We start from the raw sequence: 16,000 nt of genomic DNA on the forward strand, positions 1-16,000 counted from the left end.
TTGTGGCTCGCAGGCTCAGTAGTTGTGGCTCACGGGCTCTAGAGCGCAGGCTCAGTAGTTGCGGTGCATGGGCTTAGTTGCTCCGCGGCATGTGGGATCTTCCCGGACCAGGGCTCGAGCCCATGTCCCCTGCATTGGCAGGCGGATTCTCAACCACTGCTCCTGCTTTTTGGGTTTTGTTTTGTTTAGATTCTACGTATGAGTAAGATCATGTAGCGTTTGTCTTTCTCTGACTTATTTCACTTTGGCATAAGAGCCTCTAGATGCACCCATGTTGTCATAATGGCAAGATTTCTTTGCTTTTTTTTTTTTTTTTTTTTTTTTGCTGGGTAACATTCCATTGTGTGTGTGTCTATATATATATATATATATATATACACACACATGTACATACACACACACACACATATATATACACATCTGTATACCACATCTTTATCCATTCATCTATTGATGGACACTGAGGTTGCTTCCATGTCTTGGCTATTGTAAATACTGCTGCACTGAACATGGGAGTGCATGTATCTTTTCGAATTAGTGTTTTTGTATTTGGGGGGTGATAAATACCCAGAAATGAAATTACTGAATCATATTTTTAATTTTTGAGGAACCTCCATACTGTTCTCCATAGCAGCTGCACCAATTTACATGCCCACCAACAGTGTACGAGGGCTCCCTTTTCTCCACAGCCTCACCAAATTTGTTACATGTGTTCTTTTGATGATGGCCATTCTGACAGGTGTGAGGTGATGTCTCATTGTGGTATTGATTTGCATTTACCTGCTGATTAGTGATGTTGAGCATCTTTTCATCTATCTGTTGGACACCTGTATGTCTTCTTTGGAAAAATGTCTATTCAGGTCCTCTGCCCATTTTCTAATCAGGTTGTTTGGTTTTTTGATGTTGAGTTGTATTTGTTATTTGTATATTTTGGATATGAACCTTTTGTCAGATGTATCATTTGAAAATATCTTCTCCCATTCAGTAGGCTGCCCTTTTGTTTTATTGATAGTTCCCTTTGCTGTGCAAAAGCTTTTTAGTTTGATGTGGTCCCTTTTATTTACTTTTTGTTTTTCTTTCTCTTGCCTGAGGAGACGTAACCAAAAAATATTGTTAAGACCCATGTCAAAGAATATACTGTTTATGTTTTCTTCAGGGAGTTTTATGGTTTCAGGTCTGGTATTTGTCTTTCATCCATTTTGAATTTGTTTTTGTATATGGTGTGAGAAAGTAGTCCTGTTTGATTCTTTTGCATGTAGCTGTCCAGTTTTCCCAGCATTTATTGAAGAAGCTGTCTTTTCTCTGTTGTATATTCTTGCCTCCTTTGTCGTAGATTAATCGACCACACAAGTATGGATTTATTTATGGGGTATATTCTGTTCCATTAATCTATGCGTCTGTTTTTTTGCCACTACCACACTACTTGGATTATAATATAGTTTGAAATCAGGGAGTGTGATTCCTCCAGCTTTGTTCTTGTTTTTCTTTTTCTTTCTTTCTTTTTTTTTTTTTTTTTTTTTTTTTTTTTGCTGCGTGCTGGCTTTCTCTAGTTGCGGCGAGCGGGGGCTACTCGTCGTTGCGGTGCGTGGGCTTCTCATTGCAGTGGTTTCTCTTGTTGCGGAGCATGGGCTCTAGGCGCAAGGGCTTCAGTAGTTGTGGCTCGCGGGCTTCAGTAGTTGTGACACTCAGGCTCAGTAGTTGTGGCGCACGGGCTTAGTTGCTCCATGGCACGTGGGATCTTCCCGGACCAGGGCTCGAACCCGTGTCCCCTGCATTGGCAGGTGGATTCTTAACCACTGCACCACCAGGGAAGTCCCTGTTCTATTTTTTTTAATTTGATGAAGCACTTCAGTAGGCAAGGTACCGTGAAAACCGCATGACCACCATATAAAAATAATCTTAAGATGGTAGAGAATATAGTTTTAAATTGTATTTTGTAAAGCCAAAACTCAACTGCCAAGAAAGGAAAGGGGATCTCTCGGGCCAAAGGTATTGAGAACTTGCAAATCCTGAAAATCAATAGGAATTACAAAAGATAAAATCACCTAGAGAAGTAAGTCATTATTAGAAATATTAGATTTCACATATAAAAAACATGTTTTATATATTTAAAAAGTAAGATGAGTTGAAAGTTGGACTGAGCCAAAAGATACTATTTAAAAACGACCAGGTGGGGGATTCCCTAGTGGCGCAGCGGTTGAGAGTCCACCTGCCCATGCAGGGGACGCAGGTTCCTGCTCCGGTCCGGGAGGATCCCACATGCCGCGGAGCAGCTGGGCCCGTGAGCCATGGCCGCTGAGCCTGCGCGTCCGGAGCCTGTGCTCCGCAACGGGAGAGGCCACAACAGTGAGAGGCCCGTGTACCGCAAAAAAAAAAAAAAAAAAAAAAAAAAAAAAAAAAGACCAGGTGGATTAGAAAAGACCATTTAGAACTTCTAGACATAAAAATAGGGATGAAACTAGAAACTCAACGGGTGAGTTAAACAGACTGAACCCAAAGAGTAATTTAGTGAAGTAGAAGATAGTTTTGAAGTTCCTGATAAGTCAGGACAAGGAGATAAAGACATAAACAAAGTTGAGAAACGGAAGATAGCACGAGAAGGTCCAACATTTGTCCAGTCGGCGTTACAGAAGGAGATAATAGGAAAAAAAATAGAGAAGCAATATGTAAAGGGATAATGTCAGTTTCTCACAGTTCATGAAAGACATCAATCCTCAGTCCAAAGACTCACAAATAGGTCATTGTAGTCAAATGTTAGTGGTAGACCGTGGATGGTAGGTGTATGGGTGTTCAGAGCATAGTTTCTTCAATTTGGCTGCTTATTAGAAATTTTCCATAGTAATAAATTGAAGAAATAAACCCCATGAAAGGAATATGAATAAAGGTGAGAAATTAACAAAATAAACCACAAAATTAGAATCAACACTGACCTAATTTGCTCTTTTAAGAGATTAAAATTGAACGCAACCAATCAAGAGAAAGCAATGCATGCAAATAAACAATATTAAGAATGCAAAGGAAGGAGGTAACAATTGCAAATACATCAGAGATTAATGACGCGAGAATACTATGAACAACTTCCTATTGAGTGAATTTGAAAACTTTAGTGAAAATAGGCAAATTCTCAGAAAAATATTATTAAAAACTGACTCAAGTAAAAACAGAAAACACAAATTATTAGAGAAACTGAATACGTAGGGAAATTTTTACTACAAAGGATCACAAGGCCCCCAAAACTTTACAGAAACTTTCTATCAAAAGGAAGCGATCATTGCAGTCTTATATAAGCACCTCCAGGGAATGGCAAAAAGAGGAAATATTACCCAGCTTATTTTATAAAGCTAAAATAACTTGATACCAAAACAAATAGCACTAACATAAGTAGAAAATTATATATCAATCTCACTCATTCATGAAGGGTAAAAAATCCTAAGCAAGAATAAGTCCAACCAAATCTTGCACATGAATGTTCATAGCATCATTTTTCATAATGGCTAACAAGTGAAAGCAACCGAAATGTTCACCAAACGATGAATGGGTAAATAAAATGTGGTATGGCTACACGGTGGAATGTTATGCAGCCATACAATGAAATCAGATCCATGAAACAACAAGGATGAACCTTGAAAACAATATGCTGAGTGAAAGAAGCCAGTCACAAAAGACCACTCTTTGGGACTTCTGGACCCCATTCCAGGATGTGTGCGTGTTGGTTGGGGTGGGTTCCCACATAACACCAAGCAATTCTCGGACACCGGCAGGGTGTCCAAGGATTCAACTCAATTCTGACACTTTCTACCGGGAGCTAGCGTCAGATTCCACAGGTTAAGGGTTCAGTCCTACAAGACTGCCCACCCCTTCCAACTTCAGCTGCTGGTCACAATCCCAGGTTGTTATCTGTGCTTCTGACTGACTGGCTACAGATTGGAGGTTCCCACGTCCCCCTGCTTGGGTTTGGCTCATTTGCTAGGGCAGCTCACAGAATTCAGGGAAGCACTTACTTACGTTTACTAGTTTATGATAAAAGGATATGATAAAGGATACAGATGAACATCCAGATGGAAGAGAGGCACAGGGCGAGGCATGAGGAAAGGGCCCAGAGCTTCCACGCCCTCACCAGGGGCCACTCTCCCGGCACCTCCAGGTGTTCACCAGCCCAGAAGCTCTCTGAACCCAGTCCTCTTGGGTTTTATGGAGGCTTCATTATACAGTATGACTGGTTAAATCAGTGGCCGTTGGTGACTGAGTCAAGCTCCAGCACCTCCCCACTCCCCGGAGATCGGGTGGGAGCCGGGGAGTGGGACTGAAAGTTCCAGGCTTCTGATCACATGGTTGGTTCTCCTCGCAAGTAGGAGGCACGTTGTCAGGTGCCACCTCGTTCCTATAATAAGAGACATCTCTGTCGTTCTCAACACTTAGGAAATTCGAAGGGTTTTGGGAGCTGTGACCCAGGAATCGTGGACTGAAGACCAACTACATATGAGAAATAAATATTTGGTCATCTGAATGACCAAATATATATTTCTTGTAAATCACAGTATCACAACCACATATTGTATGATGCCATTTCTATGACATGTCTAGAATAGCAAATCTATAGAGACAGAAATTAGATTAGTGGTGGTTGCCTAGAGCTTGGGGAGATAGTGGGACTAGGGGATGATGGCTAAGGGGTGCAGGATTCGTTTTGGGGTGATGAAAATATTCTAATTGAGGTGATGATTGCACAAATATGTGAATAGCCTAAGCACCACCGAATTGTACACTTTAAGTGAGAGAATTGCGTGTTATGGAACTATATCTCAGTAAAGCCGTTTACAAAAGAAATCCTAAAAATTTTAGTAAAATAAGTTCAGCACTTTATAAAACTGAAAATATGCATGAACGGGCTTCCCTGGTGGCGCAGTGGTTAAGAATCTGCCTGCCAATGCAGGGGACACGGGTTCGAGCAGATTGAGCTCGACCAGATTCGACCTGGCCTGGGAAGATCCCACATGCCGTGGAGAAATGAAGCCCGTGCGCCACAACTACTGAGCCTGCGCTCTAGAGCCCGCGAGCCACAACTACACAGCCCGCAAGCCACAACTTCTGATCCCGCGTGCCACAACTACTGAGCCGGTGTGCCACAGCTACTGAAGCCCACACTCCTAGAGCCCATGCTCCGCAACAAGAGAAGCCACCGCAATGAGAAGCCCACGCACCGCAACGAAGAGTAGCCCCCGCTCGCCTCAACTAGAGAAAGCCCACACGCAGCGATGGAGACCCAACGCAGCCAAAAATAAATAAGTTAATTAATTAATTTTAAAAATATGCACGAACAAGTTGGAATTATTCCAGGTATGCAAAGTGGTTTTAACATTTGAGAATCTGTTCATGGGCATCTCGGTAAAAATGGCAGATTGACCACAGACTTCTGTTTTCCCTCCGTCCCAAACCTTCCTCTAAAATCACAGTAAGGGATTTGTTAAAGGCATAAACCCACACGGCTGTGAAGCACTGAAGAAGACAAACACGGTAACGCATTGGAAACTGGAAAGCAGGTGGATTTGTAGTGAATGATTGATCAGACCCAAGAGGGAAGCTCTAGCATAAAGACAGAAACCAAACAAACTATGCCAGAAGGAGAAACAGTTTCTTTTAAATCTATTGTTACAGATATCCCCTGAGAGATGAGCTGTTACAACCATAAATTAAAGGAATCTATCAAGTCAGTCAAGCACATTAACATGTTAAAGGAGAAAAGCAAAAATATTCAGTAGAACTGACCAGCTATTCACATATGGGAACGTGATATGTGAACAGAGGCTGCATTACTGGGAAAAGGAGGGTTGCCCATGTGGGGTGCAAACAGAACAAAAGGGAATTACTTGTATCCCTGGGTGACCACCACATGTTAAAATCAGTTGAGGCTAGGTTATGACTTAAATGTAAAGGACAAAACTTGATAACTTAGAAGAAGATGTGGGAAAACAAATTACAACCTCAGCATAGGAAGAATTCTTTAAACAAAATACAAGAGCAAACTACTCAGGAAAATATTGATATATTACATTGAAAGCGAGAACATTTCTTCATTTACAAAATACCAAGAAAAACCCACTGTAGACTGTGATGGGCTATTAGCAACACACATAACCAACAAATTGTTAGTCTCAAATCAGAAAAATACAAGCACTTCAGTATAAAAATTAGCAAAACAAAACAAACCTAAACAGATAGTTCACAGAAGAGAACAAAATGAATGACCCGTAGACATACGAAAGGATGGCCAATTAATTAAATTATCAAGGGTGCGGAAAATCAAATCACAGTAAAATACCATGTTCCTCGTATCAGGCTGGTGATAGTCAAGTTGAAGGGGCCCACATCCCAGGGACACACCCTAGAAATTCTTCCACAGGTGCGTGAATGCTCACAGGAGCATTGCTTGTAAGAGCCTCCAAACTGGAAACAACTCAAATGCCTGTTGTCGGTGGAACAGTTAAATAAACTACGTAATGGAATCATGTATGCTAATGAAAATGAATGAAGTGGGGCATTGACATGGGTGAACGTGAAGTATGTAAACTGAAGTCGCCACAAATGCATACAATACGGTTCTATTGAGAAAAGTTCAAAACAGTCAAAACAAAACAGTATGTCACTTAAGGACACTCACACATTCATAAAACCATCTTTAAAAAGAAAAGTGGTAAACACCAAGTTCAAGATAGCACTCACCCCCTTGGGGGGCAAGAAGGCAGCAGTAGGGCTTCCCTGGTGGCGCAGTGGTTGAGAGTCCGCCTGCCGATGCGGGTGACGCGGGTCCGTGCCCCGGTCCGGGAGGATCCCACACGCCGCGGAGCGGCTGGGCCCGTGAGCCATGACCGCTGAGCCTGCGCGTCCGGAGCCTGTGCTCCGCAACGGGAGAGGCCGCAGCAGTGAGAGGCCCGCGTACCGCAAAAAAAAAACAAAAAAACAAGAAGGCAGCAGTAGAACGCAGCCCTCGGCATGTGCCGTGTGTGTCATGTAGCGGTGGCATCTCCGAAGCTGGACGGTGATGCCATGGGTGTGTGTTGCACACGTTATCACTGTTTGTATTGTATAAAGTATCTTTAAATGCATTTGGGATGTCTTCACTTAAGCTTTCATAAGTGTGATTGAGCTTTTCAGGATTTAAAGTCTCTAAGGTATCATGGGCCTGTCAGACCCGTAAAATGATTCCTTCTTGGGGGAGATTTTGGCCAGCTGCTTCAATGGTGAATGAAGGCATAGCTTCGTGTGAAGGCCAGCTGGGCTGTATTGTATTTCAAAGCCAGCTCTCCTTCCGAGGTGCGGGCTGAGCTGCACAGGACTCGTCGGGCCGCTGTTGTCCGATGGCAGCTGCTCGCCCCCTGGGCAGCCCGGCCAGAAGTCGGTAACCCGCATCCTGTGGCGCTGGTTTCTAGGAGGAGCACGGAGGAGCCAACTTGCTGAGCAGTGGAGCTCTGACGTGGACGAGGAAATTCAGCCTGGACTATTTAGCCCTGGACTTCAACTCGGCGTCACCAGCCCCTGTGCAGCAGGTAGGCAGTACTGTGCGTCTGAGAATTCCCAGGAGATTCCATTTCGGTATGGATTTTGTTTTGGATGCTTCCACCGTGGACGTTCTCTTTGCAGAGTCTTAAACCTACAGACACGCACAGTGAAGAATCTTAAAATCAGCCCTAACTCTGCCTCCCAGAAGCCCTGGTGTATTTCCCTCGGGGCTGTGTTCTTTGCATGTCTGCGTGTGTGAATGTATGTAGTATTCGTGCTCTTCAAAGCTTGGACCATGACGTTTGTTGAGAAATTGCTCTGGCAGAGATGAGGGTGGGGTGAAGTGTAGTCCAGGCATAGGAAGGGCCTGCTGAGGGAAGAAGTGACAGCCCTGCTTGGCTAGACTCTGGGGAGTGGTGACGGGAGCTCTCAGATGGCTTTGAAGCGGCTCCGTAAAGGGCCTCAGGTGCCAGGTTGGGCAGTTTTGACTCCCTTGAGTAGTATTCTTGTCTGTAGAGTGGTCAGCAGAAATAACGCCTATGTTGAAGCCTGTCGTGAGGATTAAGTGAGTTAATCCATGTAAGGGACCTTAGCCATTGACTGTTGTCACTCACTGCACAGGGGAAGCCATGGAATGAATGGCTGGTGAGCAGTGGACGACAGCTGAAGAGTTTTTAGCACGGGATGGTCATGGTCCAGACTGCGCTAACAATATATCGTTTGATGAGAAAAATCACTTGCTGAACAGAATATACAGTATAATTTCATTTTGTGTGTGTGGCTTCCCTTCCCTTTTGCTGAATGAGCTCCCACTTCTCCTTAACCTTTCATTTCATTCCAGAAACCTAAAATGATACTCCAGCAAAGCTGGTCAGCAGGATAGACAGATAAGCCCAGACGGTGCATTAGCCAGTTCTGGTCGGCTGTGCAGTGAAGACAAGCCCCGAATCTCTGTGGCTTTTGACCGCAAAGGCTTCTCAGTTGTTGCCTGTGGGACAGTCCATCACGGTCCCCACGTGAGGCGTGCCGGTGTCCTGGCAGGGGAAAAAGGGAGAGTGCAGGATCACAGGACGCCTCTCTCCTCTCTAGGAGGGGCACCCGTCACCCCACTCATATTATATTGGCCAAGGCGAGTCAGCTGGCTAGAGCTAAGTTGAAGGGAGCAGACGTGAGGAGAGATTTACACACATTCACCCGCAGCGTGACATTTCTGCAAGTGACGACCCAGGAGGGAGGGCCAGCCAATACTTGACACTGTAATCCACCAGAGACTGACTGACATTGTGCTGAATTTTTAAATTTGATGGAATGAAACCCTTTTTCTTCTCCCCCTTCAGAAACTTCTCTTTTCAGAGGAGCAAAGAGTAGACTATGTCCAAGTGGATGAGCAGAAGACGCAAGCTCTCCAGAGCACCAAGCAGGAGTGGACGGACGAGAGGCAATCCAAAGTGTGACGGGGCTGGGCTGCGGGCACGGGGCTCTGAGGGAGGCCAGCCCTTGTCACCGGCCACGCTGGCCCCTGCCGAGCCTCAGGCCGGTGGACCGGGATGTAGAAAACTCCATTCGGGCAGGGTGGGAACAATCAAAGCAAAAGTGGCGTTAGAAATCTTCTCCGGTGGAGCCTTTGACGTGCAGATTGGAGCCAACAGGATGACATCTTTTGACTCCAACGCCTGAAGTTTCGATCTCTCTCCTGTGCTTCCGCTGGAATCATAAATGATCCTAGGAGAGACGCGCCTGGGCACCATCTTGTCCCCACCCCTGAAGGCACAGTGCAAGACACCAAGCCTAGTGATGGTGGCAGAAGGACAATGCGAGTGGCAGGAGCCTTGAGTCCCGAGGTCCGTGAGGAGCACATCAGATGAGGCTGGTGGCTCTAGGGACAGCGTGCTTACGCAGCCGCCTGTGGCTGGGTGTCCCGTTGCTGTTGGCTTTCTCCCGGCATGCTTCCACACGCATCGTCTCATCTCTTCCCCTCGAAGACCTCGGAAGCTAGGCTTGGCGGAGATCACTGCTCCCACTTCGAGGAAAACAATACCAAGAACCAGAGAGGGGAACGCTTGACCCAAGACGACTCGTGGAGTGAGACAGCAAGTCAGGCTCCTTCCGCCGTCCAATGCTGCCTCAGTCACTTAGGATGACTTCAGAGACACGTGGGAAACACGTGCGGACACGGGGTGGCTCATCCTCTCCTCTCCCTTTCACAGGATCTCGAGCAGGTGCTTTTTCACTTGAAAGGTATGCCTGTCGAGCCAGGGTTTCTTTGTATGGTGCTCAAACGGGGCACTCGAACACAATCAGCGGTTACCATTAGAGACACCTCCCAACAGTCAGTGTGAAATGCGTTCTTGGTTCACACGGTCCCCTTGCCACCTCGGGGAAAGCTGTCCCTGGCCATCCTGTGCTGGACTCAAGCTTCTGAGGGATATAGTTCTGATCCAAAACAAAATCAAAGAACAAACCAAACACCCGTGACTTCAAGTCTCAGGTTTCCTGGCTACTTTTCCCTTCTGCTTTCGTGGCGACTAGCCCCTGAGACCGCACACATTCCCAGCATGCCATGAGGGCATCTTGTCACCCCTTCCTCTGTGGGGCACTGGGGTTCAGGGGACGCAGACAACAGGCTCGACTGGGCTCAGAGTTTTACATAAGGCCCTTTGCCGATCCTTCTGAGTGCCTGCGGCCAGAGGACAAACCTCAACAGCCGGGTAGTAAGCAGGTTCCGGCCCACTGTTCTGCCACGGTGTCTTACATACGAGGATGGACCAAGTAGGCGGGCAGGGTGAGGCAGCCAGGCTGAGGCAGGGCAACTGTAGGCTTTGCTGCAGGCTTTCGGGGTTTCGAACTGCTCCGAAGGCAAGTACCAAAATCTTGGTTTTTCAGACCATAAAAGAAGTAATTTTGATGTTCAAAGCAGCACGGTCTGGTGACATCATTTTCTTCCCAGAGCAAGATGGGGGCCAATTGCCAAGGGCTTTAACTAAGTCCTTAGTGAGTCTGGACTGAGCCACGGGAGGGCTCCCTGAGCCCACGGCCTGCTCCATGGCCAGAGCCTGTAAGGGGCTGCCTTCTGCCTTCTGTGACTTGCAGGGAGTCACAGAGCCTCAGGCAAGAATCCAGGGCTACAGGCTGCCAGTTCCCATAGATGGTGGCTTCCTTATGTGTGGGCCACCTGTGTTTAGCTCACTGATTGCCTGACAAAGGCCAGGGCAGAAAAATTGTACATCCAAGTGTCAAGAAGCTCACCAGATTGAAGATAGATTGGAATAGTAAATGCAGCTGAAACTTTGTCGGCAGTGAAATGTCATCCAGTTGACCAAAACACAAAAATCTGTTTCTACAAGACATTTCCAGGGACATACTTACTGCACGAAACAATAGACATTTGTGCAGTGTGACTTGTCTGGAAGTGATTAGGGATGTAAAGAAATATGACTTCGCCCTCATGTCCAGGGTGTGGGGGTGATGTCTTGCTTTGATAAAACTGCTAATGGATGGCTACACAAAGGCATAATGATTCAGGGACACAAAATGCAGGTAGTTTTTGAGCTGACGGCAGCATATGCTCCTGAGGAGGGTACCGCAAATCACAGTGATGCCGGCCGACTCTTGTTTTCCAGCAGAGATAGTCCACGTGTAATAGAGGGCTATGATTCTGATGGGGTCTGAGGGATTTTTGTGTTTTTTTTTAACTCCAAGCCAAGTACACATGGCATGTCTGCACACTGTGCAGAGTACACCTTTCTAGAAGATTTGGGAATCAACATAACGGGACAGTGCAGCAATTAATCTCGCATTATTTTCTGTATCTCCTTTTTGCTTCGTTTCCTTCCGTCTCCTTTCATGAGGAAATACTTCCAGATCAGGCATTTTGTCATGCAGAAAGGGGGACCGAAGGGTCTCAAGCCTAAGTCCACAGGCCCAGGAACGTTGGGAGTTAAGTCTTCCTTGGGGAGGGAGGAGCCCTGAGGCCCAGCACACAGCCTGGCTACAAGGGCACGGTGTGACCCTGGGGACTCAATGTCCAGGCCACTTCACCACGCAGCACGCAGCAGCTGAATCGTGGCCATTGGGCCCGGGTCGAGACTGATGGCTCCCCTTAGGCCTGGCTTCCCCTCTCAAGGCCTCCTCCTAGGTCCCCGTTCAAACCACCTTTGTATCCACAACCGTGCAGATTTTTAACAATTCACTATGTTTTTACTGTTTCATGTCTGGCATTAATAAAAGTCTTATGAGGAGAGGAATCGTGACCTAAGTGCCCTCTTATTTAAGTGATGACATCTGAAAAACTACGGGACGCGTTTTGAAACCTGAATAAGTGGAAATAGACTTCATTGCCATTTTCAAATACAACAGACTTAACCTGACTCAACATGGAATGACCTACATCCACGTTACTTCGCTGCAAACAGTGGAGCAAGTGGCTGTAAGAAGTACTGCTTCTGCTCAGCCAAACCACATCCTTGACATCTGGGTCAGCAGCTAGCTTCGATAATTGGCGGTAGAATTACCGGCTCTGCCGGATACCACGTATAACACCACCTTTGTCATTACTGACACTACAAAGCAACAGCGCCCAGCTTGCTTCTCCCCAGAGCGGGTCTCTTGTGCCACCACCTCCCTTTTCCCTATGGCCGAGACTCCCAGTTGCCCTGGATGCCAGGTGAGCAGCATCTCTAGGCCACGACGTGAGGCAGAGACAACCAGAATAGCAGGGGCTCAGGTCTGGGGGAAACAGGCCAAAAGCAGAGACCCTACAGCCAACGGGAGTCCTGGTGCTGAGAGAAAGGAGGAGAAGCCACGTGAAATTCCTCACCCTGGTCAAGTACGAGGCTGGTTACCGTGAACGCTTTTTCCTGACACACACTCCAGGCCGAGCCCTTGACCTAAAGGAGAGTAGGTCGGCCCACAAGGCTAACCTCAGAAGCAGGGGCCGGGAAACCTGACCTAAAGGTCTCTGAGCCCCAGGCCCCTCATGCTCTGGCCCCTTAACTTCACCAGACAGCTCCCTAAGTTTCCAGCTTTCTACTTCTTTATTTTCCTTGATCTTAAATTGCATTTATTGTTATCATTTCCTTATTTGAATTGTCATTTGTTTTTATAAATTTAGTTTTTATTTTCTGCAACTGAGAGAGAGTGGCAGTGGTGCAGGCTGGGGCGGGGGCCCGATGGGAGACAGCAGAGCTGAGATGCAGACTCCCCGCCACGGGCACTTCACCGATGGCAGAGGGGGGCTGGAGGGCCTCGGGGACAATCACGGCTGCCAGGTCACCGGAGCCCCACGAGGATGATAGCGAACCTGACCCCACTCTGCCGCCACGTACAGACATCGGTTCCTGGGGGAGCTCCATGTGGAGGGCACAGCAGTCCACGGGACGCGTCCCCTCTGCCTTACCAGAGCCATTTGGCTTCCATCCAGCACTGTTGTTTTGGTCTTTGTTTCATGGTCAAAACCTCCATTTCAATGAGTTTTAGCCTTTGTTTACCTTTGTATAAACAAATGCATCCTACCTGTTTTACATCTGTCTTGAAATTTTAAATCATTTCCATGTTTTTGTTCTTCAGCGTGAGACTTTTAATTCACGTTCATACTCTATGGCGGTAGAAGTCAGAATAGTGGTTTACCTCTATCAGGAAGAGGCAGGAAATAAAAAGTCAATTTGTAAATTATACTGTATCATAGAAGGTGATGAGTGGTATGGAAAAGAACAGCAGGAAGAGGATTGGCTGTGCACTGGGCTGTTGGTGGCCACAGGAAGAAGCAGAGTGAGAAGATGAGATCTGGGCAGACTCGAAGGAGATGAGAGAGTCAGCCAGGTGCTGTATTTGAGAGCACATTCAAGGCAGGGAGAACAGACTGTGCAAAAGCACCAAGTCAGTAGAAAACCTGGAATATTGAGGGCACAGGCAAGAGGCCAGCATGGCTGGTGTGGAGTGAGCAAGAGAGAGCAGAGGAGGTAAGAGAGGCAATGGGGGATTCACAGATCAGAATGTGGGGACTTGCTGGCCATTACAAGGACCTCTGGCTTATATTCTGCGTGAGAATGGAGCCCGTGAAGGGAATTAGGCAGGGGAGACGTGATCTGACATATTTTGAAAGGTAGTATCACCGTAGCCACCAGAGCTGCTGCGTGCTGGCGGGGGAGACGCTCCATCATCACCGTCTTCGCCACGCCCACCGCCACCATCCCCAGCACCAGCATCTCCCTCCCTCCAGCCCACGCTGCCAGAGCTCTCTGGGTTCTGTGCCGGCAGACTCCGTTCACGCACATGCAGGAACAGGGACCGGATCTCCCCCGCACTGGCTTGAAAGAATCCCCTAAATGCAGCCAAAATATATGAAACACAGGCTGTGAAGAAACTGGGCCTCAGGTGAGGGAGGACCGTCAGGGATCTCTGGGAGCTGAGACCCCGAAGAGGTGAGCCGTGCAGCTTCCCCAGCTTGCTGTCTACACGGACTGTCCGGACCGAGTCCAGCCGCCTCCCCGGGTCTCGGGGGTGGATCGCAGAGCGCACGCAGCCGGAGTTGGCGGGTGGAGGACCGGAGAGGACACAGCGGCACAGGGAGAGAACCGTGCCCAAGGGCGGAGGGTCCGCTAGTGGAAACTCCGAATTCGGGTGACATCATATACAGTACTCAGAGGGATCTTGTCTCAATAGTGTGGAGAACTAAAAGCTGCTCTGCTCCCACCGATAAAGTCTCAAGGCAAGACTCCAAAGGATCAAACTGTCTCCAAGTAAGTTAACAATATGAGAGTTTTTGAAGTTCTGGAATATACTTAGGAAAAAAAATACCCAGCACCCAAGGAAAAGGGTATGCTAAGCTTCAGAAGAATCCAACCCATTATGAGGAGACAGATCAATTGATAAAAGACATCCCAATTGGAAAGGAAGAAGTAAAACTATGTGCAGACAACATGACTGTCTATGTAGAAAACCGAATGCAATGGACAAGAGTGAGGAGAACTAGTCAGTGAGTTCGGCAAGATCACAGGATAAAACTCCGCCGGCCCGAGCGCTCACCGCACTGTGCTTGTCCCAGCGCTTTTCTGCACTGAATCTGAAACAAGCCCAGTCAGCCACAACATTGTTATTGTACTGGGCCTAGGGTTTTGCTCTTCTTGTGCAAACTAAGTTTTTAATTTTAGTAGGAAACCAAGCCAATTGTGACAAGGATGTTGGGAAACCAGAAATCTGGTAGTAGGTGTATTTTCTGAAGAGAAATTATGATAGAGTCTTTTTTCTGTTTTTTAAGACAGTCTGTTTCCTCTCTCTCTCTCTCTCTCTCTTTTTTTCCATGCCGTGTGGCTTACAGGATCTTAGTTCCCCAACCAGGGATCGAACCGTGCCCCCTGCAGTGGAAGCATGGAGTCCTAACCACTGGACTGCCAGGGAATTCCCTGTGATCAAGAGTCTCAAAAAAGAAATAGGAAAGTATTTCTAACTTTTGGAATATACTTTAAGGAAATAACCATTCATGGAAAGAATTATATACATGAATTCCATTGAATCGTTAACCATAGTAATGAAAAAATTGAAAACAACTTAAATGTTCAATGATTACATTATGATGCATCTTATATACCTCCACTCAATAACATATTTTTGAAGAGTTTTTAGAAGGTGGAAAAGCTAGTATGTTAAATGAAAAAAAGTCAGGAAAAAATTTAATGCTAAACTTGATAACTTCTACATTGCATACCGTTATACATTTACTGTGCAAGTACAACTAAAAAAATAGTTCTAAAATGTTGACAGTATTTAGTGCTGAACATCGGGCTTGATTTTCATTTTCCTAAACTGTCTTCAATTACCTTGTACTACTGGAATACCTGAATTCCAGAACCTTCCCTCCAACACGAGGACAAAGATAAAAAAATCCAGAAATGCATTAGCTGAAAAGAAACTGTGACACAAAACAGTGGCCTTACACATTGAAGCATCCCACTCCACGAGCCACAGGGAAACAAAACAAGTGAACCAAGAGATACCAAGGGCCAGTACTGGCAAAAAATTAAACCCAAATAACAAAGTGGTGACTACTCAAGTTTGAATTCCCTAAGCCTTGCCTAGTAGGCGACACAAGGTTAGGCCTCAGCCCCCTTTCCTTCGCGTAGCCTTTAGGGAGGCGGGGGCCCAGGGCGCTGAACATTCTGAATCACCAGGGAAAGCTGATCGTGGGAGGAGCTGATGGAAATCCGGAAGAGAACAAGGTCTTCAGCAGTCCATCTACTACAAGTGAGGGAAAAGGAAAATCAGGTTAAAGGGGAGATCACTCATGTAGGTCCAGGGCACCAGCCCCCAGCCCCCTCCTTATACCAAGCCCGTCAGCGCCCCCATCACAGCACTCAAGGCAGAGATCAGATCCCAGCACCTGCCACCGACCCCACCCCCACGGCAGACTCTTCTAGAACTCACATAGCTAGGGCACTGCCATTCACTCTATGTTCCTCCCGAACCACGCCTTGGTCACGCTGGGCATCTGGGATCAGAGCTCTGTGGG

General features: G+C 46.8%; 1 protein-coding gene across 5 annotated transcripts in view; it reads left to right on the forward strand.

The window, feature by feature from the left end:
* GAB3 (GRB2 associated binding protein 3) overlaps positions 1-11,741 on the forward strand; it is a 61,413-nt gene extending 49,672 nt beyond the window's left edge. For 4 of the 5 annotated variants that reach the window (XM_033849645.2, XM_073799580.1, XM_073799579.1 and 1 more), the window contains 2 exons: positions 7,428-7,544; positions 8,835-11,741. In XM_033849645.2, the coding sequence (XP_033705536.1) occupies positions 7,428-7,544; positions 8,835-8,951 (234 nt within the window). In that variant the 3' untranslated portion in view covers positions 8,952-11,741. Of the gene's footprint in view, positions 1-7,427; positions 7,545-8,834 lie in introns of those variants that run through there. The other variant, XR_012329387.1, reaches the window with a different exon arrangement.
* Positions 11,742-16,000: the final 4,259 nt, after the last annotated feature.

The sequence above is a fragment of the Tursiops truncatus genome, chromosome X (genome assembly GCF_011762595.2).
Source record: "Tursiops truncatus isolate mTurTru1 chromosome X, mTurTru1.mat.Y, whole genome shotgun sequence".
NCBI classification, from domain to species: domain Eukaryota; kingdom Metazoa; phylum Chordata; class Mammalia; order Artiodactyla; family Delphinidae; genus Tursiops; species Tursiops truncatus.